At 44.7% G+C, this 13,502-nt stretch overlaps 1 protein-coding gene across 1 annotated transcript; it reads left to right on the top strand.

Moving 5' to 3' along the window:
• Positions 1 to 1,625: 1,625 nt before the first annotated feature.
• On the top strand, positions 1,626 to 2,855 carry LOC138350565 (far upstream element-binding protein 2-like). The gene is made up of 3 exons (XM_069301578.1): positions 1,626 to 1,721; positions 1,908 to 2,054; positions 2,208 to 2,855. Exons 1-3 carry the CDS (start codon positions 1,626 to 1,628, stop codon positions 2,853 to 2,855), a joined length of 891 nt encoding a protein of 296 aa, XP_069157679.1.
• Positions 2,856 to 13,502: the final 10,647 nt, after the last annotated feature.

Below are 13,502 nucleotides of genomic sequence, written 5' to 3'. Positions count from 1 at the left end.
TTCACTACACTGACTGTGCATAATCTTCACTACACTGTGCATAATCTTCACTACACTATGCCTGGTCTTCACTACACTGACTACAACCCCGCCTCCCTTGTTTGGAAGGTCCTTGTTATCCAACCTGTCATTATTCTTGCAGTCGTGACGTCTACTTTATGGTGTTGTGTAAAGGTAAGGTCTTCTGACATGATTACTCCTAGATCCTTTACATTGCTTTTTTCCTTCTAAAGTGTGATTTGATTCCGTTTTATATATGGTTTCCGTTTTTAAATTTTAATTTTTTTTCCAAGGCGTAAGAGCTGGAACTTACTTTCATTGAACATCATATTAATTATCTGTGGCCCATTGAAAGACCGGATTTACATCCGATTGGTGGTGCTGGAGGGTATTATATACAGGTGTGTAGAGTTATACAGGTGTGTAGAGTTATACAGGTGTGTAGAGTTATACAGGTGTGTAGAGTTATACAGGTGTGTAGAGTTATACAGGTGTGTAGAGTTATACAGGTGTGTAGAGTTGTACACAGGTGTGTAGAGTTATTAAAGTGTAGCTGTTTGTTCGTGTCAAGGCTTCAGAATTTTCTTGATTTTTCTAAGGCTGTTTTTGCTTTGTTTATTGTTATCATGTGACCCCTTGAGTGGGACGGAGTAGCCGGGGGGGGGGGGGAGGAATGGTGCCCAACCACTCCGACGGTCGTGGATTTAACACCAACCTGCATGATGCGAGACTGTCTCTCTACCGTCCATTCCAAGTAGAGGCTTGGGGAAGGGGAGGGAGCACTCCTATCCCGGCTAGGGAGGTCGGTCGCTTCAAACACCAGTGTTTTAAATGGCGTCTCATTGTGTCGAGTGGCTCGTTATACGTATTCTCTCCTCTCCCTCTCCTCTCCACTCTGCTTCTCTCTCTCCTCTCCCCTTTTGTTTTATCCTTGCTTTTAAATGACGACAAAGCTTTACAGAGAGTGTCGTAATTGATACAATATGTGGCTGTTTCCCTGTAGCCCCTGTGGCTGTTTCCCTGTAGCCCCTGTGGCTGTTTCCCTGTAGCCCCTGTGGCTGTTTCCCTGTAGCCCCTGTGGCTGTTCCCTCTTCCCCTCTCCTCCCCCTCCTCCCCTTCTACCTATCCCTCCCTCCCTCCCTCCCTCCTCTGCCTTCCCCTTCTATTACTGCACACTCGGTCCCTATCCAGCCCTACCGTCTTGTCCATGCAATGACAATAATTCAATCATTAAAAACATTCCAGCAATCATTCAGTCAAAACATTCCAGCAATCAATCAATCAGAACATCATTCCTCAAAGAACCTCAACATCATTTTGTCAATGGCACCATTTCCATCCAGACTCTTAAACATTTCCAAGCTAACTATTATGAACCGATCTCTGATATTAAACTTACATCATTTCTGTTCATACTGATTACAATTATTCAAAATACATTTTGAGTTCTCTGATTCATAATGAATAACGTGGTTAAATTGTTGGTGGTGTGTGTTGTGTTGGTGTTGGGATGGTTTGGTTAGAGTTGGCTAGTGAGGCAGGAATCGAAGACTACTGAAGAACTAACCCATCTGCGAAAAAAGGCAATGGACTGGCAGTAGAAGCAGAGTGGCCTGACACTCTTCATGTGGAGACTGGCTGCCACCCTCCATGTGGTGCCATCTGTACCCAGCTTTGACCAGTCGATGCTCACCAACGGGAAGCTTGGCGGTGTCTCGGATGTAACGCCGTTAGTGGGATCATACCTACGGTAGCGACAGATGCGCCAGCAGATAAATTATCTAAAGGCCTTCCTGCAGCGCAGTCGCGATTTTGACGTGTACTTGTTCGGGTGGAGCGTCTTGTTTGTTGCAGCAGGCTTGTTGCTTGTCTTGTTTTAATCACGGCTATGTGTAACCTGTCCTCAGGGTGAAGAATTTACGGCAAAACCAATTTCCACTCGCGGCTCAAGTCAGGACGGAGCAACTGCTCCTGAAACTCATAAGACGGAAAAAGAAGAGGAAAGTAAGCCAGACTTAACTACAGTAATCTCCGGAGAGGATGAAGAGACCCTGGTGACGGGCAGTGATCAGAAGAGAGGTGATGGGTGCCTGCACCCACTGGGTCAAAAAATAAGTGGTGCTTCAAGCACGACTTTAGGTAAGAACAAAGGCCCCATAGTGAGGGTAGCCTGTCCCTAATCTGTGCGCGGTTTTATAATTGGCAAGGGCGGAAGAACTATCCAGGAGCTAGAGCGTCGCTTTTCAGTCACAATATATCTGTCCCAGAAGACTGAAGAGTTGATGGTGACTGGTGATGATGCCAGCAAAGTTGATGGCTGCCGTCAAGCCCTTGTCAAACTAATGACCGCAGCTTCCAACGAAGGAAAACGGGCCACAGCTGCCAAGTACTCTCACCAGGTACAAGTAATCTGTCCCGGACATACGCATGGGTTTATAATTGGCAGGGAGGGTAAGACGATCAAGGAACTGCAGGAGCGGTTTTCAGTCAGGATAGAACTTTTGCCAAAGTTGGAAGAGGTGTCGGTGAAGGGGAGTAGCGCAAGCACCGTTGGCGCCTGTTTGGATATCCTGGGTAACTTGATGGAAAGTGCACCACCGGTTACTCCTGTTAATTACAGCCACAGGAGGAAACTCCCCTGCCCACTTGACATGCACGGGGTTGTGATTGGCCACGCCGGGAAGACAGTCCGCGAGTTGGAGAGTAGACACTCGGTCAAGATCGTGCTCCTCAGGGAGACGGAGGAAGTTCGCGTGATGGGCAACACTCGGGACAGTGTTGCCGCCTGCTTCAGCGCCATCAAGACCCTCATCAAGCCAGTTCCCCCTCCTCCTCTTGTGGTCAAACGGCAGTAGTTTACCGTTAGCTGTTGACAGTATTTGGTCGTTACTTGGTGACCACTCGTATGTGGCACGACCGTTGTGTGGGGTGAAGGCCAGGTCCCAAATACTGTGTAGTGAAGATTATGTCAGTGTAGTGAAGATTATGCATAGTCAGTGTAGTGAAGATTATGGTGTTGTGTAAAGGTAAGGTCTTCCTGACATGATTACTCTTAGATTCTTTAGTTATTTTTTTTTGGTTTATTAGTGTGATTTGGTTCCGTTTTATATATGGTTTCAGTTTTTAATTTTTTTTATTTTTTTCAATGGTGCAAGATCTGGAACTTACTTTCATTAAACTTCATATTATTATCTGTGGCCCATTGAAAGACCATATTTACATCCGATTGGTGGTGCTGGAGGGTATTCTATACAGGTGTGTGTAGAGTTATACAGGTGTGTGTAGAGTTGTACAGGTGTGTCAAGTTATACATGTGTAATTACCTAAGTGTAGTTACAGGATGAGAGCTATGCTCATGGTGTCCCATCTTCCCAGCACTCTGTCATATAACGCTTTGAAACTACTGACAGTTTTGGCCTCCACCACCTTCTCCCTTAACTTGTTCCAACCGTCTACCACTTTGTTTGCGAAAGTGAATTTTCTTATATTTCTTCGGCATCTTTGTTTAGTTAGTTTAAATCTGACCTCTTGTTCTTGAAGTTCCAGGTCTCAGGAATTCTTCCCTGTGAATTCTGTCGATTCCTGTTACCATTTGGACGTAGTGATCGTATCACCTCTTTTTCTTCGGTCTTCTAGTTGTGGCATATTTAATGCCTCTAACCTCTGCTCGTAGATCTTGCCCTTCAGTTCTGGGAGCCACTTAGTAGCATGTCTTTGCACCTTTTCCAGTTTATTTGCTGCTTAAGATATGGGCACCACACAACCGCTGCATATTCTAGCTTTGGCCTAACAAAAATCGTGAACAATTTCTTTAGTATTTCTTTATTTAGTATATTCTTGTCATGGAGGCTGCTAGGGGCTCAGAAGACGGGGTACTCAGTCTTTCTGGTCACGTGACTCACCAGTCATTTGGTCCCACAGGAGAGGATCAGTAATACCCACCACCGCAGGTCTTTACTCCCACCACTGGAGGTGCCACTGATTCACCCTGGGAGCCCTTCAGTCAACCACGGGGAAACTGCTATTAAGTAAAATGGAGAGAGCACCATTTTACTTTAATGGTGCTTTCTCTTCCTGATCTTAAACACCTACTGGACTCCTTGCCAGAGCATGTGCTCCTGCTGGGGTGATTTCAGTTGTCGACATACCCTCTGGGGTGATGTTCTGAGAAACACCCGGGGTCGCCTTCTCGAACTGTTCGTCCTCTCTTCTTCCCTATCTCTTCTGAATTCTTGTGAGCCCACTCAATTGAACTCTCGGACTCGCACCCTTTCCTGTCTTGATCTTTCTCTTTGCTCGTCATCTCTTTACTTGGATTTCATGTGGCAGGTTCTTGAGGACCTCCATGGCAGTGAACATTTCCCCATCCTTGTTACCTTTTTCTCTTTTCACCCTCCCCTGTTCTTCCCTAGGTGGCGGTGTGCCGAGGAAAACTGGCGCCTATTTACCCTCCGTGCTACTCTCTCCAACCTCTCCATTCTGCCTCTCCTTTGCACCCTCCTCATTTTTCATGACAGTCTTTGACGCTGCATTCAGTCTATTCCTTACTCTACCTCTTGGGGCACGTGGAAGTGCGTTCCCTGGTGGAATGTGGATATTCTCGGGCTGTCCGCTGTAAGCGTGCAGCCTGGAAGAGACACCGCCGCCGGCAGACAGCTGATTTGTTCCTTTTGTTTCGGAAGGTGAGTGCGGTGGCCCGTAGGACCATCTGTACAGCTAAAAGTGGGTGTTGGAAGTCTTATGTTTCCACCATTACCTCCGAAACTCCTCTGCCGCAGATTTGGAAACATATCCACAAGATAGCAGGTAAATTCGCTCCTGATGTCTCGCTGGTCCTTCACCTCCGTGGTACTCTTGTCGCAGACCCTTTGCAGGTCACAATTGACATGGGTTCCCACTTTTTGTCAGTTAGCTCTGGTCTTATCTTCCTCCATCCTTTCTTTCTTCGTAAGCCTGTTCTTGAATCTCATCCTTTAGATTTCTGCACCTATCTCAGATTTCCCTATAACGAACCCTTCTCTCTCTTTGAACTTCAGTCTGCCCTGACCCTCTGCGGTTCTACAGCAGCGTGCTCCGATGACATTCATTATGAGATGCTTTGCCATCTCCATCCGTGCACGTTTTAGTATTCATTGAGTGTATAATCGGGTCTGGGAGTTGTCGTCAATCCCTGAGGACTGGCTCGATGCCATTGCCCTCCCTGTTCGAAAACTTGGGTCTCTCGGGACATCCCTAAGGACTTCCTCCATATTGCCCACAGAAGTTGTCTGTAAACTTTTAGAATACTGTCACTACCTCTCCCCTTCTCAATTTGGTTTTTGCAAGTGCTTCAGCACAACAGATGTCCTGGTGAACTTGGAGCTCTATATTTGTACAGCGTTTGCTGTGAAGACCAACGTTGTTGCCGTCCTTTTTTACCTTGAAAAGGCTTACGACACTGCCTAGAGATATCATATTCTGTCCCAACTTCGTTCTTTTGGCGTTCGTGGTAATCTCCCTCTCTTCCTCCAAAGATTCCTCTCTCGTCGTTCCTTTCGAGTGAGGCTTGGTGCCACTCTCTCCGCCCCTTTTAGACAATACGAGGGTGTACCCAAGGTAGTGTTAAAGTTTTGTCCCATACTTACTTCTTGGGGAGTGGATAGGCACACGCTCCTCTCTTTACATTCCTCTTTCGTCCTGTCTAAACTCGATTAAGGTTGCCCTTGTTCATTGATGGGTCTAAGTCTGCCGACGGTTTGGCTACTCTGTTGTTTTTCCTGACCACACTTACATGGGTCGCCTTCCTCCAAAGGTTAGCATCTTCACAGCAGAACTTTATGCTATTCTCTATGCTCTTCATTTCCTGCTTTCTCGTTGTCAATCCTCCTTTGTGGTTGTAGTTGACTCTCATAGTGCCCTCACGGCTCTCGGGTCCTTTAATCTAGTCCATCTAGTGGTCGTTGAGATTTGACATTGGCTGTTTCTATCTCCAGTAAATTTAAATCAGTATTGTTTTGCTGGGTTCCCAGCCATATTGATGTTTCTTTAAATGAGCGTGCGGATGCTACCACTAGGAAAGCTATCCGTTCTTGTCCCATCTCCCGTAAAGGTATTCCTTATTCCAACTTTTACCCAGTTATTCATTCCTCCGTTATTGCCCATTGGCCAAGTTGTTGGTCTTCTGTTGTTGGTAATAAACTGCGTACTCTTAAGCGTAGTGTGTCCCCATGCCTTCCTCCTGCCCCATGTCCTGCCTCCTGCCCCATGTCCTTCCTCCTGCCCCATGTCCTCCTCCTGCCCCATGTCCTTCCTCCTGCCCCATGTCCTTCCTCCTGCCCCATGTCCTCCTCCTGCCCCATGTCCTCCTCCTACCACATGTCCTCCTCCTACCACATGTCCTCCTCCTACCCCATGTCCTCCTCCTACCACCGTAACTGGCGATGGGAAATGGCTCTAGCAAGGTTGCGTATTGGCCATACATGCTTAACTCACCGTCACTTAATGGAGCGCCGCCCTGCTCCTTATTGTCCAAATTACATTGTCCCTCTTACAGTCGTGCATATCCTTGTTGAATGACCTGACTTCTAGGACGAGCTTTGTTCAACTACCTCCCAGCGAGCATAAGAACTATTGCTGGAACAACCGTGGACATCTTCAAGTGGAAACTAGATTGTTTCCTCCGAGGAGTGCCGGATCATCCGGGCTGTGGTGGGTATGTGGGCCTGCGGGCCGCTCCAAGCAACAGCCTGGTGAACCAAACTCTCACAAGTCAAGCCTGGCCTCGGGCCGCGCTTGGGGAGTAGAAGAACTCTCAGAACCCCATCAACCAGGTATCAACCAGCGTGTTTCTTGCTTTCCGACCGTCCCTCGCAGTCACTTGTCCCTCGATAGATTTCTTGGTGAATCGGATACGTTTGATATCGTTCGCCTTACGCGTTTCTGTTCTCGTATTGGCACCCTTTGTGATGTTTAGCGCCCGCTGATTATTCCACACATTTAATAGTGCTACATAGCCTTCCCGGTTGGGTTCTTTCTTATGATAATTACTTACTCATCTCGTACATTTCGCTCCAGTATGTTGTTATTCTACTGTGCAAATTTGGAACATGGACCTCAAGTATATTCCATGTGTACATTATTTGATATTTCGTCAACAAGAACACAGCTCAATTCCAATGCAATGTAACACAAAATAATTAAATCAAAATGAAAATAAATCGAAATCTATGAAAATTCAATTTATCAATGAAATCGGAAACATTGAAATGTACTTGTAACATATTTAGTATAGTATGTGTTGCTCCTATGTGCAACAGATAGCACTGTTTTTCAAAAAAGCACGTTTTTGCCTGTCACAGGTGTGTAGCATCTATACTTATAATCATGAAATAAACTGTATGGTAAGCAACACGGCTCAATTCCAACACAATGTCACACAAAACAATGAAATCAAAGTTAAAAGAACTCGAAATCTATGAAAATTCAATTTATCAGTGCTATTAGAAACATTGAAATGTGTAACATATTTAGTATAGTGTTTGTGTTGCTATTACATGCAACAGATGGTGCTGTTTAAAAAAAAAATGTTTTTACCTGCCACAGGTGAGGCATGTATATAGTAGGTATATACAAACACGCTCCTATTTGAATGCAACGTTGTGTTAAAGTTTCAAAGCAATCGGTAAAGAGGTTTCGAAAATTCCGCTCACATGAAAAACACAGTTTAAAAAAAAAGCACGTTTTTTCCGATCACAGGTTAACCCTTAAATGGCGCATGGCTATATACCATTTGACACCCACAGGCGCATACAAAAAAAAAAAAAAAAAAAAAAATCTTTTTTCTTCCTAACCTGTTAATTTGTGTTCACTGATCATGGGAAAAATAATACAAAAATCGTTAGTGGCATATATTGCCTGCTATACGGTGGGGAAGTCTGGCAAAAAAACAGGCGCTGACTGAGGGTGCGTCCCAGGCGGTCTGTTGCTCACCAGCTGTCAGGCCAGAGTTGCCACAAAGAGATAATTGCCTAATTATTGCAATATGTCTGATTGATTTTTCGTAGTTTTTTTTCCTGTAATATTATTCAATAGTGTGTAGTGTGATATATTTATATGATAAAATGAGTGAATCATCGCTGTACTCAAAAATATGGTGTGCATAGTGTTGATTCAATTATGTTCATCAAACAGTGAACAAATACTTTGTCGGTTATTACACTATATACACAGGTTATATATAAGTATCTACATTTGTGTTCACCATAACGAACCACTAAGTTGCTATTATGAGTCAAAAAGTAACGAGGAGTGACCGCCGTGTACCAGCCAACCACTCACGCCCTCCCTCAACACCTCACTCGCCCACATTCTCCTCCCACCATACTGTTTTTGCTTTTATATACAGACGTTATATATAAGTATTTACATGTTTTGTTCACCATAACTGTACATCTAAGCTTGTATGGTGAGTAAAGGCACAAAGACGTAGGACCTCACACAGTCAGCTGATGGCGGCCGCCCTCAAGGCCAGACGCACTAATATTTCTCCTCCAACAATACTGTTTGTGGTGTTATTACGCTATATACACACATTATATATAAATATCTACCTGTTTTATTCACCATACTTGTACAAGTAAACTGGTACTGATCTTCACTACATTGACTATACATAATCGTCACTACACTGACTATGCCTGGTCTTCATCACATCGACTGTGCATAATCTTCACTACACTGACTGTGCATAATCTTCACTACACTGACTGTGCATAATCTTCACTACACTGTGCTTAATCTTCACTACACTGACTGTGCATAATCTTCACTACACTGTATAATCTTCACTACACTGACTGCCTGGTCTTCACCACATCGACTGTGCATAATCTTCACTACACTGACTGTGCATAATCTTCACTACACTGACTGTGCTTAATCTTCACTACACTGACTGTGCATAATATTCACTACACTCTGCATAATCTTCACTACACTGACTGTGCATAATCTTCACTACACTCTGCATAATCTTCACTACACTGACTGCCTGGTCTTCACCACATCGACTGTGCATAATCTTCACCACATCGACTGTGCATAATCTTCACTACACTGACTGTGCATAATCTTCACTACACTGACTGTGCATAATCTTCACTACACTGACTGTGCATAATCTTCACTACACTGACTGTGCATAATCTTCACTGACTGTGCATAATCTTCACTACACTGACTGCCTGGTCTTCACCACATCGACTGTGCATAATCTTCACTACACTGACTGTGCATAATCTTCACTACACTGACTGTGCATAATCTTCACTACACTGACTGTGCATAATCTTCACTACACTGACTGTGCTTAATCTTCACTACACTGACTGTGCATAATCTTCACTACACTCTGCATAATCTTCACTGCACTGACTGTGCATAATCTTCACTACACTGACTGCCTGGTCTTCACCACATCGACTGTGCTTAATCTTCACCACATCGACTGTGCATAATCTTCACTACACTGACTGTGCATAATCTTCACTACACTGACTGTGCATAATCTTCACTACACTGACTGTGCATAATCTTCACTACACTGACTGTGCATAATCTTCACTACACTGTGCATAATCTTCACTACACTGACTGCATAATCTTCACTACACTGACTGTGCATAATCTTCACTACACTGACTGTGCATAATCTTCACTACACTATGCCTGGTCTTCACTACACTGGCTACAACCCCGCCTCCCTTGTTTGGAAGGTCCTTGTTATCCAACCTGTCATTATTCTTGCAGTCGTGACGTCTACTTTATGGTGTTGTGTAAAGGTAAGGTCTTCTGACATGATTACTCCTAGATCCTTTACATTGCTTTTTTCCTTCTAAAGTGTGATTTGATTCCGTTTTATATATGATTTCCGTTTTTAAATTTTAATTTTTACTTTCATTAAACATCATATTTATTATCTGTGGCCCATTGAAAGACCGGATTTTCATCCGATTGGTGGTGCTGGAGGGTATTATATACAGGTGTGTAGAGTTATACAGGTGTGTAGAGTTATACACAGGTGTGTAGAGTTATACAGGTGTGTAGAGTTATACAGGTGTGTAGAGTTATTGAAGTGTAGATGTTTGTTCGTGTTAAGGCTTCAGAATTTTCTTGATTTTTCTAAGGCTGTTTTTGCTTTGTTTATTCTGTTATCATGTGACCCCTTGAGTGGGATGGAGTAGCCGGGGGGGGGGGGGAGGAATGGTGCCCAACCACTCCGACGGTCGGGGATTTAACACCAACCTGCATGATGCGAGACTGTCTCTCTACCGTCCAGCCCAAGTAGAGGCTTGGGGGGGGGGGGGGGAAGCACTCCTATCCCGGCTAGGGAGGTCGGTCGCTTCAAACACCAGTGTTTTAAATGGCGTCTCATTGTGTCGAGTGGCTCGTTATACGCATTCTCTCCTCTCCCTCTCCTCTCCCCTCTGCCTCTCTCCCCTTTTGTTTTATCCTTGCTTTTAAATGCCGACAAAGCTTTACAGAGAGTGTCGTAATTGATACAATATGTGGCTGTTTCCCTGTAGCCCCTGTGGCTGTTCCCTCTTCCCCTCTCCTCCCCCTCCTCCCCTTCTACCTATCCCTCCCTCCCTCCCTCCCTCCTCTGCCTTCCCCTTCTATTACTGCACACTCGGTCCCTATCCAGCCCTACCGTCTTGTCCATGCAATGACAATAATTCAATCATTAAAAACATTCCAGCAATCATTCAGTGTCGGGGGTTCACTCTCGGGTGAGTAACAGATATACTCAAGGCCACTCACCGTAGCCCTGCGGGTCTTCACTCTATCCTCGCGGCGCCACTGTACGCCAGGAGAGTATCCCAGTCAATCCCAACCGGCCTCTGATCGAGAAGGAGTGGGAACACAACTTGTTCACTTAACTGTTATGTGCCCGCCCCAACAATAGGGCTCTACTACTAACCACAAGGTCGCCAACTGGTGTTTTTGGTGTCCAGTAACACATCAGTGGATTTGTTGAATTGTGGTAACAGTGGCAAGGACACTCTCAATAGATTGGATATCAGGCAGGTATTTACTTCTATCACTCTTTGCTTTCAGGTGTTATATAGTCACAAGAAATATGGAGGGGATGATTTAAACACAAATGTATTTTGTATTTTACTTAAAACTCATTCAAAGACATCACAAGGTCATATCAATAAACAATCAGCTGGTTCTGGCGGGAGTCGTTCGTTCCCACATATAAAATATGCACTCACTAAGCTGGCAACACTCCCCCTCTCGTCAATGTCAAAATCAGCTGGGCGACTTCCCCCGCGCGAATGTTTATTGCTTGTTTCTCTGGCGTCACGTGCTCTGTTTCTTTAAGTTCTCAAAGATCACTAGAAGTTCGAACACTCGATATTTGCGACAATAGCACGTATTACTGCGCTACACTGATCTTGGGCTCAATCAAACATTTCTATATTAAATGTGACAATAATTCACTGTCATGGTATTACACACTGCCCTTCATTTAATGATAACCTATGAAGTATTTCACACTGGAGTTCTCAGTATTTCCTTTCGTGGGCGATAACACAATCACTGCACACATGAATGATTATTCAATACACGAGCATAGACATATATATATATATATATATATATATATATATATATATATATATATATATATATATATATATATATATATATATATATATAGATGAATCAGACATCAATAATGGTAATAACATAGTAACTGGGCACGTAGCCTAACTTCCAAATACTGGCATAATAATATATATATTCTCTCACTATATGATTACATTAAAGTCTCATGAAAGACATCCTCAACACAGCAAATTCATCAATTACTCCAGGTGCCTGTACACACCAATAATAATCATATATATGTATCGTGAGTACCCTTTATAGTACCACTCTGCACACTGGTGCCTTACTGTGACATAGGTGAGCCTTGCTCACAAAATACAAAATCCTCAGGCTAAATAATATAGCTGACTAAAGGGGAATTTGGGAGGGAAACTAGAATCACCTACTTCCACCTATCCTCCGATGAGAGTTGAGTTGCAGCTCCTGGTCCTGGCTCCTGCCTCGTGTCGGGAACGCCCCCACACACACACTGTCGTGTCCTCCAGGAACTCAATCAATGTCCCACCGTAAGCGCGTTGTCTCCCAGCCTCTTCCCAGCAGGTCCGTGCTCCTCTTCAACTTCTTGTAGGGTTGGAGTCGGTCTCCCGGCCGTCAACTTCTCCTCCCAGCTACGGCTGCCCGCCTACGTCTCGGCTGCAGTCGTTCGGATTCCCGAGTAGTTTCTTTCTTCCTCTGCTTCCCAGTGGATCGGTTCAGCCACTACGCCGTCACAAACGGGTGAACTGCCTCAGACGTCACATACGTCACTGCACAGACTTCACTTCTTTTTGCACAGTACCTGTCCTGGAGCACTTGTTGCTCAATGTCCCGTCGATTCCCTCTCTGGTTCCACACATGAACGAAGGAAGACCTCACAGAGTACTGGCAGACTTCGGGTGACGCGTAAAATCCACGGGAGCGGGAAACAACTGTCAAACTGACAGGACCAATCTTCGCACGTCCAACCTCCTTGACGTGTCGTGTCAGACTGATGGCGCCAACGCGGCGTGCTGACCGGACCCCCCTTCCTTCGTGACGTCACATTCGCCACGGGAGATTTTCATTGGCTCCCTGTGCCACATTGCTGTCGGTGACCAATCCGGTGTCACTGACGTCACACAGTTTTGGCGGGGAAACAGGAGAGCCAGCGCCATCTTGGCTTCCTAAAGGGCCTAAACCACAGGCCAAAATACTCTTGTTTTATAAATTTCTCGGCACTCCGAGAACACTCCACTCTCCCACATATACCAACCTGATGCCTGCTACGTAGAGAATGCTCGGGTAAAGTGGACATGACTCTTACTGCAGGCGTGGGAGAAATATAAGGGGGGGGAACACCGTCACATCAGTCAAAACATTCCAGTAATCACTCAGCCAAAACATTCCAGCAATCATTCACCTAAAACATTTCCGCAATCACTCGTTCAAAACATTCCAGCAATCATTCAGGCAAAACATTCCAGCAATCACTCGTTCAAAACATTCCAGCAATCACTCGTTCAAAACATTCCAGCAATCAATCAATCAAAACATCATTCCTCAAAGAACCTCAACATCATTTTGTCAATGGCACCATTTCCATCCAGACTCTTAAACATTTCCAAGCTAACTATTATGAACCGATCTCTGATATTAAACTTACATCATTTCTGTTCATACTGATTACAATTATTCAAAATACATTTTGAGTTCTCTGATTCATAATGAATAACGTGGTTAAATTGTTCGTGGTGTGTGTGGTGTTGGTGTTGGGATGGTTTGGTTAGAGTTGGCTAGTGAGGCAGGAATCGAAGACTACTGAAGAACTAACCCATCTGCGAAAATAGGCAATGGACTGGCAGTAGAAGCAGAGTGGCCTGACACTCTTC

This window comes from Procambarus clarkii, chromosome 46 (assembly GCF_040958095.1).
Source record: "Procambarus clarkii isolate CNS0578487 chromosome 46, FALCON_Pclarkii_2.0, whole genome shotgun sequence".
Taxonomy (NCBI): Eukaryota; Metazoa; Arthropoda; class Malacostraca; order Decapoda; family Cambaridae; genus Procambarus; species Procambarus clarkii.
Note: the sequence above shows the minus strand (reverse complement) of the source record. Positions and strands in the feature narration are given on the sequence as shown.